This window comes from Triticum urartu, chromosome 1A (assembly GCF_056163025.1).
Source record: "Triticum urartu cultivar PI428250 chromosome 1A, HENAU_Tu73, whole genome shotgun sequence".
Taxonomy (NCBI): domain Eukaryota; kingdom Viridiplantae; phylum Streptophyta; class Magnoliopsida; order Poales; family Poaceae; genus Triticum; species Triticum urartu.
Genome location: NC_141873.1, coordinates 253,229,494 through 253,253,400, shown reverse-complemented (window position 1 = coordinate 253,253,400; position 23,907 = coordinate 253,229,494). Strand labels below are relative to the sequence as shown.

General features: G+C 46.3%; 1 protein-coding gene across 1 annotated transcript; it reads left to right on the top strand.

Moving 5' to 3' along the window:
- The first annotated feature begins 23,128 nt into the window (after positions 1–23,128).
- LOC147990742 (uncharacterized) lies at positions 23,129–23,542 on the top strand. Its single transcript, XM_087538376.1, has one exon. It carries the CDS (start codon positions 23,129–23,131, stop codon positions 23,540–23,542), a length of 414 nt encoding a protein of 137 aa, XP_087394502.1.
- Positions 23,543–23,907: the final 365 nt, after the last annotated feature.

Below are 23,907 nucleotides of genomic sequence, written 5' to 3'. Positions count from 1 at the left end.
CGCAGCTAAGCCACCCACTGGGGGATTTCTTACGCAAACAAAAAACAATAATAATCACTGGGAAAATTATAACGCTCTTGTCTTTGATAAATAAACTACAGGAGTTTTTCTTATTACATCTCATCCGAGTGAGAATTTAAGTATAAAAGGGGCGGAGTAGCTCCGCATTCCAGGCTCGTGGCTCATCAATCTGGCGATCGACATTGTAGAGGTGGTATGCTCCATTGTGGAGGACTCTGGTAACTATGAAGGGGCCTTCCCAAGTAGGAGCGAGCTTGTGTGGTTTCTGCTGATCCATTCGGAGGACTAAGTATCCTTCTTGGAAGGCTCGGCTCTTCACGTTTAGCATGGAATCGACGCAAGTCTTGCTGATAGATGGTCGATCGAATCAAGGCCATTTCTCTTTCTTCTTCTAGGAGGTCGACTGCGTCCTGCCGGGCTTGTTCTGCTTCATCTTCTGAGTAGAGCTCGACTCTGGGAGCGTTGTGAAGCAGGTCACTCGGTAAGACTGCCTCGGCTCCATAGACCAGAAAGAATGGGGTTCTTCCAGTCGATCGATTCGGGGTTGTCCTCAATCCCCAAAGGACTGATGGAAGCTCGTCGACCCATGCACCTGCTGTGTGCTTGAGATCGCGCATCAATCGGGGTTTCAGTCCTTTGAGAATTAGGCCGTTTGCCCTTTCTGCTTGCCCATTCGACCGAGGGTGAGCGACCGAAGCATAGTCGACCCGAGTGCCCCGAGAGGCGCAAAAGGCCCTGAATTTGTCGGAATCGAAGTTTGACCCGTTGTCGGTGATGATGCTGTGCGGAACTCCATATCTGAATATCAACTCTCTGATGAAACTGATAGCGGTGCAAGCATCAAGATTCTTGATAGGCTTGTCCTCAATCCATTTGGTGAACTTGTCGACTGCTACCAGCACATGAGTGAAGCCGCTCCTGCCTGTTCTCAGTGGTCCAACCATGTCCAACCCCCAAACAGCGAAGGGCCAGACGAGTGGAATGGTTTTCAGGGCTGACGCGGGCTTGTGTGGCATATTGGAGTAATACTGACATCCTTCACATTTGTCGACTATCTCTTTGGCCATCTCATTGGCTCTTGGCCAGTAGAACCCCGCTCGGTATGCTTTAGCCACAATGGTCCGAGAGGACGCATGATGACCACAGGTCCCCGAGTGGATATCGTTAAGGATCATCTGACCTTCTTCTGGTGTAATACACTTCTGGCCGACCCCAGTCGCGCTTTCTCTATATAACTGTCCCTTTATGACTGTAAAGGCCTTGGATCGACGGACAATCTGTCGAGCTTCTTCTTCGTCTTCCGGGAGTTCTTTCCTTAGGATGTACGCGATGTACGGTTCTGTCCAGACGGGAGTGATAACCAAGACTTCCATGATCAAGTCGACCACAGCTGGCACTTCAACTTCAGTCGGATCCGTGGCACTTTTTGGCTGCGGGGCCTCTTCAGTGAAGGGATCCTCCTGGACTGATGGTGTGTGGATGTGTTCCAGAAACACATTGCTGGGAATGGCTTCTCTTTTGGAACCTATTTTTGCCAGATCATCAGCTGCTTGATTTTTCAGTCGGGGTATGTGATGAAGCTCTAACCCCTCGAATTTCTTCTCCAGTTTTCTCACTGCATTGCAATAACCAGTCATGGCTGGACTTCTGACATCCCATTCCTTCATTACTTGATTGACCACCAAATCTGAGTCGCCATAGACCATGAGGCGACGGACGCCGAGTGAAATGGCCATGCGCAACCCATATAAAAGTGCTTCGTATTCTGCCTCGTTGTTAGAGGAATCAAAGTGGATTTGAAGAACATATCTGAGTTTATCTCCTCTGGGGGAGACCAACACCACTCCGGCTCCGGAACCACTTATCATCTTGGAACCGTCAAAGAACATGGTCCAATGCTCTGAGTGAACCTGAGTCAGCAGTTGCTGTTCAATCCACTCGGCGACGAAATCCGCGATTGCCTGGGACTTGATAGCTTTCTTTGCCTCAAACTTGATATCTAGAGGAAGGAGTTCAATCGCCCATTTTGCCACTCGACCAGTTGCGTCCCTGTTATGCAAGATCTCTGACAACGAAGCGTCGCTGACGACTGTAATGGAATGATCAGAGAAGTAGTGGGCAACTTTCTTTGTGGTCATATAAATCCCATATACGAGCTTCTGATAATGAGGATATCTTTGCTTCGATGGGGTCAAGACTTCAGAAATATAATACACTGGGCGCTGAACTTTGAAGGTTTTCCCTTCTTCTTCCCGCTCGACCGTGAGTACCGTACTGACGACTTATCCTGTGGCTGCAATGTAAAGCAGCAAAGGCTCCTTGCTGATTGGGGCAGCAAGCACCGGCTGGGTGGAGAGCAGAGCTTTGAGTTCTGCGAACGCTGCGTCAGCTTCAGGAGTCCACTCGAACTTGTCAGACTTCTTCATCAATCGGTAAAGAGGTAATGCCTTTTCACCGAGACGAGATATGAATCGACTTAGGGCGGCCAAGAAACCAGTAAGCTTCTGAACATCATGCACTCGCACAGGACTTTTCATTCGGAGTATAGTACCAACTTTTTCTGGATTGGCGTTGATTCCCCGTTCGGAAACGAGAAAACCGAGTAACTTTCCGCCAGGAACCCCGAATGTGCATTTTGATGGATTAAGCTTGATATCAAACCTTCTGAGGTTGGCAAAGGTTTCAGCAAGGTCAGTCAGCAGGTCGGAACCCTTCCGTGACTTGACCACAATATCATCCATGTACGCCTCCACATTCCGACTGATTTGGGTGAGCAAACACTTCTGAATCATCCTCATGAATGTGGCTCCGGCATTCTTGAGGCCGAATGGCATGGTAACATAACAGAAGCACCCGAATGGAGTGATGAAAGTTGTTTTGATCTCGTCAGGTCCATACAGACGGATCTGATGGTACCCAGAATAGGCTTCTAAAAAAGACAGTCGCTCACATCTCGCAGTCGAGTCGACTATCTGGTCGATGCGGGGGAGAGGAAAATGGTCTTTCGGGCAGGCCCGATTGATATGTTTAAAGTCAATGCACATGCGAAGTGACTTGTCCTTCTTGGGGACCATGACAACATTGGCGAGCCACTCGGAGTGGTAGATTTCTCGGATGAACTCTGCCGCTAAGAGCCGAGCTACCTCTTCGCCAATGGCCTTTCTCTTCTGGACGGCGGACCGTCAGAGATGTTCCTTGACAGATTTTATTTTTGAGTTGACTCTTAGGCGGTGCTCAGCCAGCTCCCTGGGAACACCCGACATGTCAGAGGGATTCCATGCGAAAATGTCCCAATTCTCACGGAGGAACTGGATGAGCGCTTCTTCCTATTTGGAGTCGAGTGTTGTCGAGATATGAGTTGGAGCACCGCTGGGGTCGGTCGGGTGGATATGAGCTGTATTTGTATCGCCAGTCGACTGAAAAGCTGACTCTGTAGCGGGCTTCTTGGCTCGCAACAAATCACTCGGGTCTGCAGTCTTCTGGTATTCCCGCAACTCCACCACTGCCATCTGAGCGTCGGCGATCTTCGAACCTTTCTGAAAACATTCTTCCGCTTTCTTCCGATTGCCCGTAATAGTGATCACACCTTTGGGGCCAGGCATCTTCAATTTAAGATACACATAACACGGTCGGGCCATGAAGCGTGCATAAGCCGGCCTGCCCAAAATAGCGTGGTAGGCACTCTGGAAGTCTACAACTTCAAATGTCAACTTTTCTTTGCGGTAATTCTTGGAATCACCGAAAACCACATCAAGAGCAATCTGGCCGAGTGATTCAGCCTTCTTCCCAGGAATGACTCCGTGGAAACTCATGTTGCTGGCACTGAGTCTGGACATTGGAATGCCCATCCCTTTCAACGTCTCAGCATACAATATGTTCAAACCACCGCCACCATCCATCAAGACTTTGGTCAGTCGAGTGCCTTCAACCACTGGGTCGACCACTAGAGCTTGCCTCCCAGGGGTGGCAATATGCGTTGGGTGATCGGACTGGTCGAACGTGATGGCAGTCTGGGACCATTTCAAATAACTTGGTGTCGCCGGAGCAACCATATTCACCTCTCGGTTGATGACTTTCAGTCGACTTTTGCTCTCAACATCACCAAAAATCATCAAGGTGGAATTGACTTGAGGGTATCCGTCGTCACCGTCCTCTTTGTCCTCGACCTTGTCCGACTCCTTTTCCTTACCTTTGGGATGTTTGCCCTGGAACTGCTGGATCAAGAGTCGACACTGTCGAGTGGTATGTTTCGGGTAAATGAAATTACCCTCTTCATCTTTCTTTGTGTGGATGAGACATGGCAAGTCCAACACATCATTTCCGTCCTGGTCTTTAACCTTTTTAGGGTTCCAAGGCCCTTTAGGTTTCCCTTTAAACTTTCCTTGGGTTAAAGCTAAGGCTTCCCCGGGAGCCGCTGGCTCGGCTTTCCGCTTTTGTTTCCGATTGGAATTGCCTCCGGGTTCTTGAGCGACTGACTTGAGTTTGCCACTCCTGAGCCGATCTTCATCTTCGCCATTAGCGTACTTGGTGGCAATCTCCATCATCCTATTCAGGGACATATCCCCGGTGCGACCGAATTTCAAATTCAGTTCTCTGTACTTGACGCCTTCCTTGAAGGCACAAACTGCTTGGTGGTCAGGCGCATTCTCCACCGAGTGATGTAACGTGATCCACCTCTGGATGTAATCCCTCAAAGTTTCATTTGGCTTCTGTACACAAGACCGCAGTTCCGTCAGCCCTGCCGGTCGCTTGCACGTACTTTCAAATGTGGTGACGAACACTCGGGAGAGATCCTCCCAAGTGTAAATGCTGGTAGTGTTGGAAATGTGCCCTAGAGGCAATAATAAATTAGTTATTATTATATTTCCTTGTTCATGATAATCGTTTATTATCCATGCTAGAATTGTATTGATAGGAAACTCAGATACATGTGTGGATACATAGACAACACCATGTCCCTAGTAAGCCTCTAGTTGACTAGCTCGTTGATCAATAGATGGTCACGGTTTCCTGACCATGGACATTGGATGTCGTTGATAACGGGATCACATCATTAGGAGAATGATGTGATGGACAAGACCCAATCCTAAGCCTAGCACAAAGATCATGTAGTTCGTATGCTAAAGCTTTTCTAATGTCAAGTATCATTTCCTTAGACCATGAGATTGTGCAACCCCCGGATACCGTAGGAGTGCTTTGGGTGTGCCAAACGTCACAACGTAACTGGGTGGCTATAAAGGTACACTACAGGTATCTCCAAAAGTGTCTGTTGGGTTGGCACGAATCGAGACTGGGATTTGTCACTCCGTGTAAACGGAGAGGTATCTCTGGGCCCACTCGGTAGGACATCATCATAATGTGCACAATGTGATCAAGGAGTTGACCGCGGGATGATGTGTTACGGAACGAGTAAAGAGACTTGCCGGTAACGAGATTGAACAAGGTATCGGGATACCGACGATCGAATCTCGGGCAAGTATCGTACCGCTAGACAAAGGGAATTGTATACGGGATTGATTAAGTCCTTGACATCGTGGTTCATACGATGAGATCATCGTGGAACATGTGGGAGCCAACATGGGTATCCAGATCCCGCTGTTGGTTATTGACCGGAGAGTCATCTCGGTCATGTCTGCATGTCTCCCGAACCCGTAGGGTCTACACACTTAAGGTTCGGTGACGCTAGGGTTATAGAGATATTAGTATGCGGTAACCCGAAAGTTGTTCGGAGTCCCGGATGAGATCCCGGACGTCACGAGGAGTTCCGGAATGGTCCGGAGGTAAAGAATTATATATAGGAAGTGCTATTTCGGCCATCGGGACAAGTTTCGGGGTCACCATATTGTACCGGGACCACCGGAAGGGTCCCGGGGGTCCACCGGGTGGGGCCACCTGCCCCGGGGGGCCACATGGGCTGTAGGGGGTGCGCCTTGGCCTATATGGGCCAAGGGCACCAGCCCCAAGAGGCCCATGCGCCAAGAGATGAGGGAAAGGAAGAGTCCTAAAGGGGGAAGGCACCTCCTAGGTGCCTTGGGGAGGAGGGACTCCTCCCTGGCCGCACCCTTCCTTGGAGGAAGGGCCAAAGGCTGCGCCCCCCTCTCCCTTGGCCCTATATATAGTGGGGGAAAGGGAGGGCAGCAACACCTAAGCCCTGGCGCCTCCCTCTCCCTCTCATGACACATCTCCCTCCTCCCGCAGCGCTTGGCCAAGCCCCGTTGGAATCCCGCTACTTCCACCACCACGCCGTCGTGCTGCTGGATCTCCATCAACCTCTCCTCCCCCCTTGCTGGATCAAGAAGGAGGAGGTGTCACTGCTCCGTACGTGTGTTGAACGCGGAGGTGCCGTCCGTTCGGCGCTAGGATCATCGGTGATTTGGATCACGACGAGTACGACTCCATCAACCCCGTTCTCTTGAACGCTTCCGCACGCGATCTACAAGGGTATGTAGATCCACTCCTCCCTCGTTGCTAGATGACTCCATAGATAGATCTTGGTGACACGTAGGAAAATTTTGAATTATTGCTACGTTCCCCAACAGTGGCATCATGAGCTAGGTCTATGCGTAGTTTCTATGCACGAGTAGAACACAAAGTAGTTGTGGGCGTTGATTTTGTTCAATATGCTTACCATTACTAGTCCAATCTTGATTCGGTGGCATTGTGGGATGAAGCGGCCCGGACCGACCTTACACGTACTCTTACGTGAGACTGGTTCCACCGACTGACATGCACTAGTTGCATAAGGTGGCTAGCGGGTGTCTGTCTCTCCCACTTTAGTCGGATCGGATTCGATGAAAAGGGTCCTTATGAAGGGTAAATAGCAATTGGCATATCACGTTGTGGTTTTTGCGTAGGTAAGAAACGTTCTTGCTAGAAACCCATAGCAGCCACGTAAAACATGCAAACAACAAGTAGAGGACGTCTAACTTGTTTTTGCAGGGTATGCTATGTGATGTGATATGGCCAAAAGGATGTGATGAATGATATATGTGATGTATGAGATTGATCATGTTCTTGTAATAGGAATCACGACTTGCATGTCGATGAGTATGTCAACCGGCAGGAGCCATAGGAGTTTTCTTAATTTATTTATGACCTGCGTGTCAACATAAACGTCATGTAATTACTTTACTTTATTGCTAACTGTTAGCTGTAGTAGTAGAAGTAATAGTTGACGAGACAACTTCATGAAGACACGATGATAGAGATCATGATGATGGAGATCATGGTGTCATGCCGGTGACGATGATGATCATGGAGCCCCAAAGATGGAGATCAAGAGGAGCAAAGTGATGATGGCCATATCATGTCACTATTTGATTGCATGTGATGTTTATCATGTTTATGCATCTTGTTTACTTAGAACGACGGTAGTAAATAAGATGATCCCTCATAATAATTTCAAGAAAGTGTTCCCCCTAACTGTGCACCGTCGTTTCGAAGCACCACGTGATGATCGGGTGTGATAGATTCTTACGTTCGAATACAACGGGTGTTGATGAGCCTAGCATGTACAGACATGGCCTCGGAACACATGCGAAACACTTAGGTTGACTTGACGAGCCTAGCATGTACAGACATGGCCTCGGAACACAAGAGACCGAAAGGTCGAGCATGAGTCGTATGGTAGATACGATCAACATGAAGATGTTCACCGATGATGACTAGTCCGTCTCACGTGATGATCGGACACGGCCTAGTTGACTCGGATCATGTAATCACTTAGATGACTAGAGGGATGTCTATCTGAGTGGGAGTTCACAAGATGAACTTAATTATCCTGAACATAGTCAAAAGGTCTTCGCAAATTATGTCGTAGCTCGCGCTTCAGTTCTACTGTTTAGATATGTTCCTAGAGAAAATTTAGTTGAAAGTTGATAGTAGTAATTATGCGGACTGGGTCCGTAAACTGAGGTTTGTCCTCATTGCTTCATAGAAGGCTTATCTCCTTAATGCACCGCTCAGTGTGCTGAACCTCGAACGTTGTCTATGGATGTTGCGAACATCTGACATACACATTTTGATAACTACGTGATAGTTCAGTTAAACGGCTTAGAGTTGAGGCACCGAAGACGTTTTGAAACGTCGCGAAACATATGAGATGTTTCGAGGGCTGAAATTGGGATTTCAGGCTTGTGCCCACGTCAAGAGGTATAAGACCTCCGACGATTTTCTTAGCCTGCAAACTAAGGGAGAAAAGCTCAATTGTTGAACTTGTGCTCAGATTGTCTGAGTACAACAATCGCTTGAATCGAGTGGGAGTTGATTTTCCAGATGAAATAGTGATGGTTCTCCGAAGTCATTACCACCAAGCTGCTAGAGCTTCGTGATGAACTATAATATATCAGGGACATATATGATGATCCTTGAGATATTCGCGATGTTTGACACCACAAAAGTAGAGATCAAGAAGGAGCATCAATTGTTGATGGTTGGTGAAACCACTAGTTTCAAGAAGGGCAAGGGCAAAAAGGGATGCTTCATGAAACGGCAAATCAGCTGCTGCTCTAGTGAAGAAACCCAAGGTTGAAACCAAACCCGAGACTAAGTGCTTCTGTAATAAAGGGAACAGCCACTGGAGCAGAATTACCCTAGATACTTGGTAGATAAGAAGGCTAGCAAGGTTGATAGAAGTATATTGGATATACATTGTGTTGATGTGTACTTTACTAGTACTCCTAGTAGCACCAGGGTATTAGATACTGGTTCGGTTGCTAAGTGTTAGTAACTCGAAATAAAAGCTATGGAATAAACGGAGACTAGCTAAAGGTGAGCTGACGATATGTGTTGGAAGTGTTTCCAATGTTGATATGATCAAGCATCGCACGCTCCCTCTACCATCGAGATTGGTGTTTGCGTTGAGCATAGACATGATTGGATTATGTCTATCGCAATACGGTTATTCATTTAAGGAGAATAACGGTTACTCTGTTTATTTGAATAATACCTTCAATGGTCTTGCACCTAAAATGAATGGTTCATTGAATCTCGATTATAGTGATACACATGTTCATGCCAAAAGATATAAGATAGTAATGATAGTACCACCTACTTGTGGCACTGCCACTTAAGTCATATCGGTATAAAACGCATGAAGAGGCTCCATGTTGATGGATCTTTGGACTCACTCGTTTTTGAAAAGTTTGAGGCATGCGAACCATGTCTATTGGTGTATATGCATGAAGAAACTCCATGCAAATGGACCGTTTGGACTCACTAGATTTTGAATCACTTGAGACATGCAAATCATACCACATGGGCAAGATGACTGAAAGCCTCGTTTTTCAGTAAAATGGAACTAGAAAGCAACTTGTTGGAAGTAATACATTTTGATGTGTGCAGTCCAATGAGTGCTGAGGCGTGTAGTGGACATCGTTATGTTCTTACTTCACAGATGGTTTGAGTAGATGTTGAGTACATTTACTTGATGAATCACGAATCTGAATTATTGAAAGGTTCAAGTAATTTCAGGGTGAAGTTGAAAGATCGTCGTGACAAGAGGATAAAAGATCTATGATATGATCATAGAGATGAATATCTGAATTACGAGTTTGGCACAGAATTAAGACATTGTGGAAATTGTTTCACAACTAATACAGCCTGGAACACCGTAGTGTGATGTCCGAACATCATAACTGCACCCTATTGGATATGATGCATACCATGATGTCTCTTATCGAATTACCACGATAGTTTATGGGTTAGGCATTAAAGACAACCACATTCACTTTAAATAGGGCACCACGTAATTCCAATGAGATGACACCGTATGAACTATGGTTTAGGGAAACCTAAGTTGTCATTTCTTAAAAGTTTGGGGCTGCGATGCTTATGTGAAAAGTTTCAGGCTGATAAGCTCGAACCCGAAGCGGATAAATGCATCTTCATAGGACACCCAAAACAGTTGGGTATACCTCCTGTCTCAGATCCGAAAGCAATAAGGGATTGTTTCTGGAATCGGGTCCTTTCTCGAGGAAAAGTTTCTCTCGAAAGAATTGAGTGGGAGGATGGTGGAGACTTGATGAGGTTATTGAACCGTCTCTTCAACTAGTGTGTGGCAGGGCACAGGAAGTTGTTCCTGTGGCACCTACACCAATTGAAGTGGAAGCTTATGATAGTGATCATGAGACTTCAGATCAAGTCACTACCAAACCTCGTAGGATGACAAGGATGCGTACTACTTCAGAGTGGTACACAATCCTGTCTTGGAAGTCATGTTGCTAGACAACAATGAACCTACGAGCTATGGAGAAGCGATGGTGGGCCCGGATTACGATAAATGGCTCGATGCCATAAAATCCGAGAGAGGATCCATGCATGGAAACAAAGTGTAGACTTTGACAGAACAGCTCGATGGTCGTGAGGCTGTTGAGTACAGATGGATTTTAAAAGGAAGACGGACAATGATGGTAAGTATCACCATTAAGAAAGCTCGACTTGTCGTTAAGATGTTTTCTAACAAGTTCAAGGAGTTGACTACGATGAGACTTTCTCACTCGTAGCGATGCTAAGAGTCTGTTGGAATTATATTAGCGATTACTGCATTATTTATGAAATCTTGCAGATAGGATGTCAAAACATTGTTTCCTCAACGTTTTTGAGGAAAGGTTGTATGTGATACAAACTGGAAGGTTTTGTCAATCCTGAAAGATGCTAATAAGTATGCAAAGCTCCAGCAATCCTTCTAGGGACTGGAGTAAGCATCTCAGAGTTGGAATGTATGCTTTGATGATGATCAAAGATTTTGGGTTTATACAAAGTTTATGAGAAACTTGTATTTCCAAAGAAGTGAGTGGGAGCACTATAGAGTTTCTGATAAATATATGTTGACATATTGTTGATCAGAAATGACGTAGAATTTCTGGAAAGCATATAGGGTTATTTGGAAAGTGTTTTTCAATGGAAAGCCTGGATTAAGCTACTTGAACATTGAGCATCAAGATCTATAAGGATAGATCAAAACGCTTAATGGTACTTTCAAATGAGCACATACCTTGACATGATCTTGAAGGTGTTCAAGATGGATCAGTCAAAGAAGGAGTTCTTGCCTGAGTTGTAAGGTATGAAGTTAAGACTTAAAGCTCGACCACGGCAGAATAGATAAAAAGGACGAAGGTCGTCCCCTATGCTTAACACATAGGCTCTATAGTATGCTATGTTATGTACCGCACCTGAAATGTGCCTTGCCATGAGTCAGTCAAGGGGTACAAGAGTGATCTAAGAATGGATCACAAGACAGCGGTCAAAGTTATCCTTAGTAACTAGTGGACTAAGGAATTTTCTCGATTATGGAGGTGGTAAAAGAGTTCGACGTAAAGAGTTACGTCGATGCAAGCTTAACACCTATCCGGATAGCTCTGAGTAGAGATACCAGATACGTATAATGGAGCAACAATTTAGAATAGCTCCAAGTAGAACAGTTATTTGAAATGGCTCCAAATATAGCGTAGTAGCTGCATCTACAAGATGACATAGAGATTTGCGAAGTACATACAGATCTGAAAGATTCAGACCCGTTGACTATAACATCTCTCACAAGCATAACATGATCAAACCCAGAACTCATTGAGTCTTAATCACATGATGATGTGAACTAGTTTAGTGACACTAGTAAACTCTTTGGATGTTGGTCACATGGCGATGTGACCTGTGAGTGTTAATCACATGACGATGTGAACTAGATTATTGACTCTAGTGCAAGTGGGAGACTGTTGGAAATATGCCCTAGAGGCAATAATAAATTAGTTATTATTATATTTCCTTATTCATGATAATCGTTTATTATCCATGCTAGAATTGTATTGATAGGAAACTCAGATACATGTGTGGATACATAGACAACACCATGTCCCTAGTAAGCCTCTAGTTGATTAGCTCGTTGATCAATAGATGGTCACGGTTTCCTGACCATGGACATTGGATGTCGTTGATAACGGGATCACATCATTAGGAGAATGATGTGATGGACAAGACCCAATCCTAAGCCTAGCACAAAGATCATGTAGTTCGTATGCTAAAGCTTTTCTAATGTCAAGTATCATTTCCTTAGACCATGAGATTGTGCAACCCCCGGATACCGTAGGAGTGCTTTGGGTGTGCCAAACGTCACAACGTAACTGGGTGGCTATAAAGATACACTACAGGTATCTCCGAAAGTGTCTGTTGGGTTGGCACGAATCGAGACTGGGATTTGTCACTCCGTGTAAACGGAGAGGTATCTCTGGGCCCACTCGGTAGGACATCATCATAATGTGCACAATGTGATCAAGGAGTTGACCACGGGATGATGTGTTACGGAACGAGTAAAGAGACTTGCCGGTAACGAGATTGAACAAGGTATCGGGATACCGACGATCGAATCTCGGGCAAGTATCGTACCGCTAGACAAAGGGAATTGTATACGGGATTGATTAAGTCCTTGACATCGTGGTTCATCTGATGAGATCATCGTGCAACATGTGGGAGCCAACATGGGTATCCAGATCCCGCTGTTGGTTATTGACCGGAGAGTCATCTCGGTCATGTCTGCATGTCTCCCGAACCCGTAGGGTCTACACACTTAAGGTTCGGTGACGCTAGGGTTATAGAGATATTAGTATGCGGTAACCCGAAAGTTGTTCGGAGTCCCGGATGAGATCCCGGACATCACGAGGAGTTCCGGAATGGTCCGGAGGTAAAGAATTATATATAGGAAGTGCTATTTCGGCCATCGGGACAAGTTTCGGGGTCACCGGTATTGTACCGGGACCACCGGAAGGGTCCCGGGGGTCCACCGGGTGGGGCCACCTGCCCCGGGGGGCCACATGGGCTGTAGGGGGTGCGCCTTGGCCTATATGGGCCAAGGGCACCAGCCCCAAGAGGCCCATGCGCCAAGAGATGAGGGAAAGGAAGAGTCCTAAAGGGGGAAGGCACCTCCTAGGTGCCTTGGGGAGGAGGGACTCCTCCCTGGCCGCACCCTTCCTTGGAGGAAGGGCCAAAGGCTGCGCCCCCCTCTCCCTTGGCCCTATATATAGTGGGGGAAAGGGAGGGCAGCAACACCTAAGCCCTGGCGCCTCCCTCTCCCTCTCATGACACATCTCCCTCCTCCCGCAGCGCTTGGCGAAGCCCTGTTGGAATCCCGCTACTTCCACCACCATGTCGTCGTGCTGCTGGATCTCCATCAACCTCTCCTCCCCCCTTGCTGGATCAAAAAGGAGGAGACGTCGCTGCTCCGTACGTGTGGTGAACGCGGAGGTGCCGTCCGTTCGGCGCTAGGATCATCGGTGATTTGGATCACGACGAGTACGACTCCATCAACCCCGTTCTCTTGAACGCTTCCGCGCGCGATCTACAAGGGTATGTAGATCCACTCCTCCCTCGTTGCTAGATGACTCCATAGATAGATCTTGGTGACACGTAGGAAAATTTTGAATTATTGCTACGTTCCCCAACAGCTAGGTGCTAACTGGTTCAGCCACGCTCTGGCCAAGCCCTCCAACATGAGAGGGAGGTGCTTCATGGCCACTTCATCATTGCCGCCGCCGATCTGGACGGCCCCTTGGTAATCTTCAAGCCAAGTATCGGGCTTGGACTCGCCAGTGAACTTACTGACTCCAGTCGCCAACCTGAAGTTGGGAGGAATCACAACGGCCCTGATGGCTCTACTAAAGCACTCTGGCCCCGAAACATGTACTCTGCTGCTGGTAGGTGCATCTCTGTCGTGACCTTCTCGGTGAGCCCTGTTCCTGTCGACCAAACCCTGGACGAGAATGGATCTCGCGTCAAAGCCTGGCCCTCTGGGGTCGACTGGAATCCTTCGCCCACCACTATGAGGGCGCCTGTCTGAAGGAAATATGCCCTAGAGGCAATAATAAAGTTATTATTTATTTCCTTATATCATGATAAATGTTTATTATTCATGCTAGAATTGTATTAACCGGAAACATAATACATGTGTGAATACATAGACAAACAGAGTGGTCACTAGTATGCCTCTACTTGACTAGCTCGTTAATCAAAGATGGTTATGTTTCCTAACCATGAACAAGGAGTTGTTATTTGATTAACGGGATCACATCATTAGGTGAATGATCTGATTGACATGACCCATTCCATTAGCTTAGCACCCGATCGTTTAGTATGTTGCTATTGCTTTCTTCATGACCTATACATGTTCCTATGACTATGAGATTATGCAACTCCCGTTTGCCGGAGGAACACTTTGTGTGCTACCAAACGTCACAACGTAAATGGGTGATTATAAAGGTGCTCTACAGGTGTCTCCAAAGGTACATGTTGGGTTGGCGTATTTCGAGATTAGGATTTGTCACTCCGATTGTCGGAGAGGTATCTCTGGGCCCTCTCGGTAATGCACATCACATAAGCCTTGCAAGCATTGCAACTAATGAGTTAGTTGCGAGATGATGTATTACCGAACGAGTAAAGAGACTTCCCGGTAACGAGATTGAACTAGGTATTGAGATACCGACGATCGAATCTCGGGCAAGTAACATACCGATAACAAAGGGAACAACGTATGTTGTTATGTGGTCTGAGCGATAAAGATCTTCGTAGAATATGTAGGAGCCAATATGAGCATCCAGGTTCCGCTATTGGTTATTGACCGGAGACGTGTCTCGGTCATGTCTACATTGTTCTCGAACCCGTAGGGTCCGCACGCTTAAGGTTTCGATGACAGTTATATTATGAGTTTATGAGTTTTGATGTACCGAAGTTATTTCGGAGTCCCGGATGTGATCATGGACATGACGAGGAGTCTCGAAATGGTCCAGACATAAAGATTGATATATTGGACGGCTATATTCGGACACCGGAAGTGTTCCGGGTGATTTCGGAGAAAACCGGAGAGCCGGAGGGTTACCGGAACCCCCCGGGAGAAGTAATGGGCCATATGGGCCTTAGTGGAGAGAGAGAGGGGAAGCCAGAGGTGGGCTGCGCGCCTCCTCCCCCCTGGTCCGAATTGGACTAGGAGAGGGGGGCGGCGCCCCCCTTTCCCTCTCCCTCCCCACTTCTTTCCCCCTCCTAGTAGGAGTCCTACTCCTACTAGGAGGAGGACTCCTCCTTGGCGCTCCATAGAGGGCCGGCCGGCCTCCTCCCCTTGATCCTTTATATACGGGGGCAGGGGGCACCCCTTGACACACAAGTTGATCCACGTGATCATATTCTTAGCCGTGTGCGGTGCCCCCTTCCACCATAGTCCTCGATAATATTGTAGCGGTGCTTAGGCGAAGCCCTGCGACAGTAGAACATCAAGATCGTCACCACGCCGTCGTGCTGACGGAACTCTTCCCCGACACTTTGCTGGATCGGAGTCCGGGGATCGTCATCGAGCTGAACGTGTGCTAAAACTCGGAGGTGCCGTAGTTTCGGTGCTTAATCGGTCGGGCCGTGAAGACGTATGACTACATCAACCACATTGTGCTAACGCTTCCGTTGTCGATCTACAAGGGTACGTAGATCACACTCCCCCCTCTCGTTGCTATGCATCACCATGATCTTGCGTGTGCGTAGGAATTTTTTTGAAATTACTACGAAACCCAACACTGTCCTCCTGCTGGCGAGGCACATACGACCCGCTCCTCGGGGGAGGCGTGGGCACTCGACATCGACCGTCACGATCGACTCGGTGATCGTACTGCTCATGGTTCCCATACTGGTCACGCCGGTCTCCACGTCCCTCACGCCTCGGGGGCGATCTTGGGCTGTGAGCCGACTGGACTGTGTCCGCGGCAACGGATCTGTTGTGAATCTTGTTCCGCGACTGAGAAACAGCGGAATTCTGATCTCCTGCTGCCCGGAGTAACGCTCTGATCTGCAGCAAGCCCCTGCCAGCCTCCGACTGGGAAGGCTGAATCGACTCCGCTATACGGGCCGCAGTTGCTAAATTCTGAATCGAAGTTCGATATACCTGCGGAAGCGGGAAGAGCTGACGTCGACTGGATTCGGGAACCCGTTGTCGCGCACGCTCGTCGAGTGCTCGCTGGAGGTTTTCCAGTCGAGTGCGCTCGGCCAAGTTTGCCAGGCGCGCGTCCTCCAAGGCGCGAGCCTCGGGGGTCTCTCCAACGATAGGAGTGTGCAGTGCCTCCATGTTCCGGCGGCGAAGTTCTTCTCTCTGCAGCGACGTGAGAGGCTCGGGAAGATACTCCTCATGGAGACACGACGGGTCGCCTCCACCCGCGCCTCCGTCGGTACGGGGAAAACCGGGAGGACTGGGCGGTCCATCGACCATCAGAACCTCCGCCGCCGGATCGCTGCTGTCGCACTCGGATGCGGTCTCTGCGGAGCCAGTTGACAGGTCGAACAGGCCGTAGAGGGATTCGTCGGGCTCGATCGCCGCGACCTGGGGGGTGGCCGACTGACGCGCCACCGCGTGCCTCACCCACCGCTGAAGTCTCAACCAACCGGAACGCTTGCGCCGGCGGGAAACGGGGAGTGAGGACAACACAGGAGCCAACCGATAGGGGGTCGACGGTTGCCACAGGAGAACGCCGCGGACGCACGCGCTAAAGTGCGTTGCCCCGCGAGCAGGGAGTGCGTCCACGTCGAGCGGAGCCTCCTGGAGCCAAGCAGAGTCGTCGACGATGAACGTGAGCGTGCCGAGACGGATCTTACGGTCCTCCACCGAAACTCCACCGAAAACCATGATGATTCGGATCAGAAAAAATTCGCAACTTCCCCAACAAACGCTAAAACACCTGCCCCAAGGTGGGCGCCAACTGTCATGGTTCTAAGTCTGACAGTAGTGTAGGGGGGTAAGTATGGAGAGGTAAGATCTTAACTATGGAGAAGTTGTAAGCACGCAAGCTTTACGAGTTTAGGCCCTTCTCGGAGGAAGTAATAGCCCTACGTCTCGGAGCCCGAAGGCGGTCGACTGGATAATGTGAATATGAGTTACAGAGGTGCGAACCCTTGTCTCGGAGGAGGGGGGTGGCTTATATAGAGTGCGCCAGGACCCCGGCCAGCCCACGTTACAAAGGGTTCAATGTACATTAAGGCAGGGCGTTACTGGTAACGCTAGTAATAAAGTGCTATGATGACCATAAAAGCTACTTAATGACCGACCGTTAGCGTGCGGAGTGACTTCAGGTCTCCTGGCCGTCGAGTGGTTGGATCTTGGTCGAGTGATTGCTTCTTGGTCGAGCGTCTTCGAGTCTGTCGAGTGGAACACCTCCAAGTCGATTGAAAGGTGGTTTCTTCTAGAGATGTCCTTGGGTAGGGCAGTTAGGACATGTCCATTATCCTACCCTAGGTACATAGCTTCATCAGTTACCTCCTCATCTTCATAAACAGGACACAAACCTTAAACAAACTTTAAAAACACATAAAAACGGAGCAGGAGCCCTCTCACCGCCAAGGGACGGGATCCACCGTGCCTCATGGTCCTGAGGCTACATGAGGCATGGTAGATCGACGATGACACCAATGATAGGTGTGAAAACCACAGTTGTTGGAGTCGCTCGTGGTGAGTAGAGTTGATAACATACAAGACATCTAAGATAGGTTAGGTGTGTGCATGTTCCTGAGACCACATCGTTCTGACTATTGTGAGACTTGGGACTCCCATTTCTTAAAACATGACCTCAAACTATTTCAAGTTGTCTATAAATTTTGATCCAAGGGCTGTAGACCATAGCGACCTCTTACATTCTAAGACGTAAGATTACTTCTAGAAAATGCAATATTGTTTTGTAGGCAAAAAAATAATATAATTTTGGTATTTTTGGGAAGGCACCCATTGCACAAATTAGCATCACCAAGTTGGCCATATGCATTACCCAAGAATTTTCCGTGAATAAATGCCCATCTTTATATACCCCGCGAAGAAAAAAGTCCATCATTGTATAAGCTCATCAAAATAAATACAAATTCCACAATTCTTATGAAAAATTTCAACTTGTTTCCTAACTCCTTAGTTCTCCAGATTTACGCCATGCATATGAGTACAATTTGTACATTGCAGGCTCACATTTTGGATGATTTTAATGAGGTAATATCATTGGGAGTCACATAACTTACGCTCGATGTTCAGTTTGATGCAAAAACTTTTAAAATACAGATTTATGTCATCCATTTTCGTGTCCGTGCAATTACAAATACTGTCACTTCGCTCGTATTCAAATGTATCCCGCGTTTGGCTATGGCCTACTGTCAGTGACTGAAACAGCTGGTGCGACTGACGCTTTTTTTCTTCTTCTTATTAAGCACCGCTAACTCTGTCTTTAATTAAAAATAGAGAAATGAGAAAAAAGGGAGCGTGCGGGATTCGAACTCCTGACCACATATACAACAAGCCCACTAGCAAGCACGTTCATAGATACAGTCAGTTTTATAATGGAAGTAGGTCTTTTTTTGTATTCTTTTTTTCCCGGGTTTTGGAAAAAATCTTAGCATTTTTCATCATAAAAAATTGAAATGAAAAAAAGCGTCGAAATATATAATGCTTAACCCACAATGTACAAAACTTTTTCACAAGCGAGATTTTTTTCCGATTCCCTTTTTTTGGGAAGTGGTCGGAAAAATCCAGGTTTCATAATATCTCAGAATTTCTAGTTTTTTCGCCTAAAATTTCAAAATGAATTTTGAATTGAAATAATTTTAACATCTAATATATTTACTTAAAAAAACAAGTTATAGAAAATTTGGTCCAGGAGAAAAAAAATCAATACGAGTAGTTGTCGTGGCCAAAATATATAATTCAGTATTTCTCTTTATATGCACTAATGGGTACTTAACGTAGTGGTCAGCACCTGCACTTCCACGTTCAAGGTCTACAGATTGATTTTGTCGCTCCTTTTTTTTGGCAAAATTATCCATGCGCCCAGGCTACCAACTTCTGCTTGACCCAATGACAGATGGACCCTGTGTAAATTAGCCTAATTACCTGGTCAGCCTAACACGTTGTTAGTATCCTACTGACTAGTGGCCCCACCCATAAATTATCCATCAAACAGTATGAGCCTCTTTATCTGATTGACAGACGCAAACTTGACACACTGTTTCGTGTAATTAAATAAAGTTTAGTTGTGCATGCTTACTGTCCACCGGCGCTGGTCGGATGGACATGCGTCTTAGTGTTTTATTAACCTGTCCTGGGTTCAAACACATTCGCCTCATCTTTTCTAATTATATTTAAGGCCTTTTGTGGGTAATTAAATAAATTGCAAGGGAGTTTAAAAAAAAGGCATACTAGGGTCACCAACGCTTGTGCACTGTTAGCCACTGACAGGTGGGCCTCCGGCAGGTTGGTATGCCATGTGAGCAGGTCATACGGCTGGATACGAGAGGAAGCACCATATTTGCATGAGAACGCAAGTTGAATAACTACAAATCGGTATTTTTAAAGTTTTAGTATCAAACTGAACATCGAACGCAAGTATTGTGACTCCCAATGATATTACATCATTTTTAATGTTGGCATCTTAACGACCATGGTTCACGCAACTATTCAATCAAGCAAACCCACTCTACATCGGAAGAGCCACCTAAGATCAACTCTAGAAGAATCGCGGTATGTCTACTTCTTATATAATAATGCTAGTATAAAGATTAGATGAATAGAAACCAACTCTAGCAGATTTATCATTGCTTCCTCTATCTCAATAATTTTGGAGGGAATTCTCGTTTCCAATCCAGGCAAAGAGGAGGTTTCTTGTCTTCTTGAGATCATGGAAAGGTTTGATGTGGCCAGGGGCTGAAGATAAACCTTACCAAGTATAATGTGGCACATATCTAATGTCAAGATGTAGATTTGGACCAGGTGGTGCAGGGTTTTGCTGGACAGCGAGTGCGTTTCCCGATCACGTACCTTGTCTTACCAATTAGCCTAGGAAGACTAAGGAAAGTTCACCTCTAATTCATTTTTGACCAGATCAAGGCTAAACTTGCAGCTGGAAGGGTAAACTGATGAACAGTGCTGGACAACGTGCCCTACTCCAATCATTGCTCTCCATCAGGTTATCCATTGAATCATGGAGATTGGTGATGACCCACAAGTATAGGGGATCAATTGTAGCTCTTTTTGATAAGTAAGAGTGTCGAACCCAACAAGGAGCAGAAGGAAATGACAAGTGGTTTTCAGCAAGGTAATGTCTGTCAGTGTTGAAATTGTAAGTAGCAGAGTAGTTTGATAGCAAGATAATTTGTAACGAGCAAGTAACGATAGTAGTAACAAAAGTGCAGCAAGGTAGCCCAATCCTTTTGAGGCAAAGGACAGGTCAAAACGGTTTCTTATGATAAGAAAAACGTTCTTGAGGGTACATGGGAATTTCATCTAGTCACTTTCACCATGTTGGTTCGATTTGTGTTCGGTACTTTGATAATTTGATATGTGGGTGGACCGGTGCTTAGGTGCTGTTCTTACTTGAACAAAACTCCTACTTATAATTAACCCTCCCGCAAGCATCCGTAACTACGAGAAAAGTATTAAGAATAAATTCTAACCATAGTATTAAACTTTTGGATCCAATCGGTCCCTCACGAAATAGCGCATAAACTGTGGTTTAAGCTTCTATCACTCTTGCAACCCATCATCTAATTGCTACTCCACAATGCATTCCCTTAGGCCCAAATATGATGAAGTGTCATGTAGTCGACGTTCACATGACACCACAAAGGGAATCACAACATGCATACTATCAAAATATCAAACACATATCAAGTTCACATGATTACTTGCAACATGATTTCTCCCGTGACCTCAAGAACAAAGGTAACTACTCACAAATGATAATCATGCTCAAGATCAGAGGGGTATTAAATAGCATATTGGATCTGAACATATAATCTTCTACCAAATAAACCATATAGTAATCAACTACAAGATGTAATCAACACTACTAGTCACCCACAAGCACCAATCTATAGTTCCGGTAATAAGATTGAACACAAGAGATGAACTAGGGTTTGAGATGAGATGGTGCTGTTGAAGATGTTGATGGAGATTGCCCTCCCCAAGATGGGAGAGTTGTTAGTGATGATGATGACGACGATTTCCCCCTCAGGGAGGGAAGTTCCCCCGGCGGAATCGCTCCGCCGGAGGGCAAAAGTGCTCCTGCCCAAATTCCGCCTCGAGACGGCGGCGCCCCATCCAGAAAGTCCTCCCCTTATATTTTCTAGGTCAAAATGACTTATATACCACAAGATGGGCACCGGAGGTGGTCCTGGGTGAGCACAACCCACCAGGGCGCGCCTGGGCTCCCTGGCGCGCCCAGGTGGGTTGTGCCCACCTGGTGGGCCCCCTCTAGTAGTTATTTGCTCAAATATTCTTCACATATTTTATAAAAAATCCCCGTGAAGTTTTAGCTTGTTTGGAGTTGTGCAGAATAGGTGGCCTGACGTAGCTTTTCCAGGTCCAGATTTCCAGCTGCCGGAATTCTCCCTCTTTGTGTATACCTTGCATATTATGAGAGAAAAGGCATTAGAATTACTCCAAAAAGCATTATTATGGATAAAAAACATTATAAATAACAGTAAGAAAACATGATGCAAAATGGACGTATCAATTGGCAGGTGCCAAGTGTATGCATCCTCCTTTTGGGGATCCGACGTGAAACATAGTGATTGCTAGTGACCCATTTTTTCATTTCTCTTAATTTCCTCCCTATAGTCACAACATCGGCTGTGTAATTAATGCTACCTGCCTTTGATAATACACAAGCCAACACACGCTGGATTTTTCAAAAAAGTTTACAGTTTTGGAGAGTGCTTCAAACTAGTAGTATTCCCTTCATATTTAATGGTTGTAAAGGGCTATTTTAGAGCATCTCCAATAGATGCCCAACAACTTGGTGCCCTAAAATTGGTTTTAGGTGAGGAGGATGAAGGTTTTTGAGCACCATAAAAGATTTTACTTTGACAGATTCTCCAAAATTAATTTGAGACAAATAAAAATAAATATTACTTAATTATTACATAGTTCACCAAACCACAACCTCAATTTCAACACAATTATTTGTCAAACATAACACAAAAGGTCATCACACAAGACATTCAGGTGGTATTTTTGCCCATTCCATAGAGATCTCAATGAAGATATTCCTGAGTATCCGCTTCTCGAATTTAATGATGAACTCTGAGAAAGCGTTAGGCGCGGTCTTCCCTTCTAATGGGATGCACCATCCTTCCCATGAAATCGTAGGAGTAATCCATATGTTAGCCATGCTCATACTCAGTGATCATGTTGTGCAAGATCACAATGGCAATCATGAAGTACAAAGAATTTCTTGTTCCCAAAACCTAGCCGGTCTTCGCACAATAGAAAATCGGGCTTGCAAAATTCTAGACGCCCTCTCCACATCCTTATTAGCGGTTGCTTGAGCATTGTAGAATTGAAGTTGTTTCTCACCTTAGGGTCTTGGAATTTACTTTATGAAGGTTTCCCACTACAGATATATCCCATCGCTAGATAGTAGCTCATGTTGTATGCATAACCATTTGCTTGAAACTCCATCCGTGGTGATTCCCCATTGGCTAACCGTGAAAAGAGTGGCGACCAGTGGAGCACATTGATGTCATTGCAAGATCCAGACATTGCAAAATAGGCATGCCAAAACCATGTCTCTTGATCTTCCATGGCTTCACATGACCTTTGTGTTGGGAAACGTAGTAGAAAACAAAAACAATTATCCTACGATAAACCAGGAACACGGTTTGGATCGGATCATTACCAACTCCAAGTGCAGTGGAAGAAAATGAGTCAGTGTAGATAATACTTTAAGTCTCTCGAACTGTCTATGAACGGTCCCTTGAACGTAAGGCCGAAGGCATGACCTCTCCACAGATTGCAAGCGTACGGTCTTCACGATCCGACAGTTTCACTGTCTAGAGCTAATCGTCCCCGAAGAATTAGAGGAAGGAGATTAGAACCACACTAGGATTCTACTTATGAAGATTAGTGGATCTAGGTCTAGCTCTAATTGATCAATTAGGACCAATTAGAACCAGAACTAGAGTAGGATCCAAACTTGTGTGTTCAAAAGTGCCCAAAATCTCTAGTATATATAAGTTGGAGGAGGAACAGGGGACACCACAAGGGGGAAGTTTCCCCCCTTTGGCCAGCCAAGAGGAGGGGGGTCCCCCTCCAATTTGGCCTCCCCTCAAGGTCACCAAGATGTTGGTGGATGGCGGCGCCGGCCTCAACCTCCTCTTCAAGAAGGTTTTCAAGAAGATGCTATTCCTGGCTAGGCAGCTACGCCCAACGGGAAAGTTCCAGGGAGTGAACCTCGGGTCCACCCAACCTCTAGGTCAAGTCACCTTGCCAGTCACATTCGGCAGTCCCAACAACTTCCATACAGAGAGCATCACCTTTGATTTGGTTGATACCCCACTTCCCTACAATGACATAGTAGGGTGTCCTGGACTTGCCAAGTTCATCGCAGTGTCTCATTATGCTTACAACACCCTGAAAATACAGGGCGCCTTGGATGTTATCACCATCCAAATTGACAAGAGATATATCATGTACTGTGTGGAGAGGTTATACAGGATGGTTGCGTCAGCCGTCCCCGAGGATGAGCAAGTCTAGCATGGGAGCTCTCAGGAATGAAGACATGCCAGGTACCTCTGCTCAATCCCCGAAGCGGAAGAGATAATGTCTGAGGACAACAAGTTGACAAATAAGGTGCCACTAGGAGATGATGGCATGTGCCTGATAACCCACAAGTATAGGAGATCAGTTGTAGCCTTTTCGATAAATAAGAGCATCGAACCGAATGAGGAGTTGAATGTAGAATTAATATTCTCTCAACTTCTATCGACCACCGATACAACTCTACGCACACCGCTGCTCGCTTTACCTAGAACAACAAATAAAACTACTTTGTGGGAACAAAAAAATAGATTTGAAAGATAATAAAGAGTTAGTTGATATTTTAATAAAAGACAATAAAG

Coding starts and splice junctions, on each gene's coding strand:
- LOC147990742 (XM_087538376.1), top strand. CDS start 23,129: ATGTTGGTGGATGGCGGCGCCGGCCTCAACCTCCTCTTCAAGAAGGTT.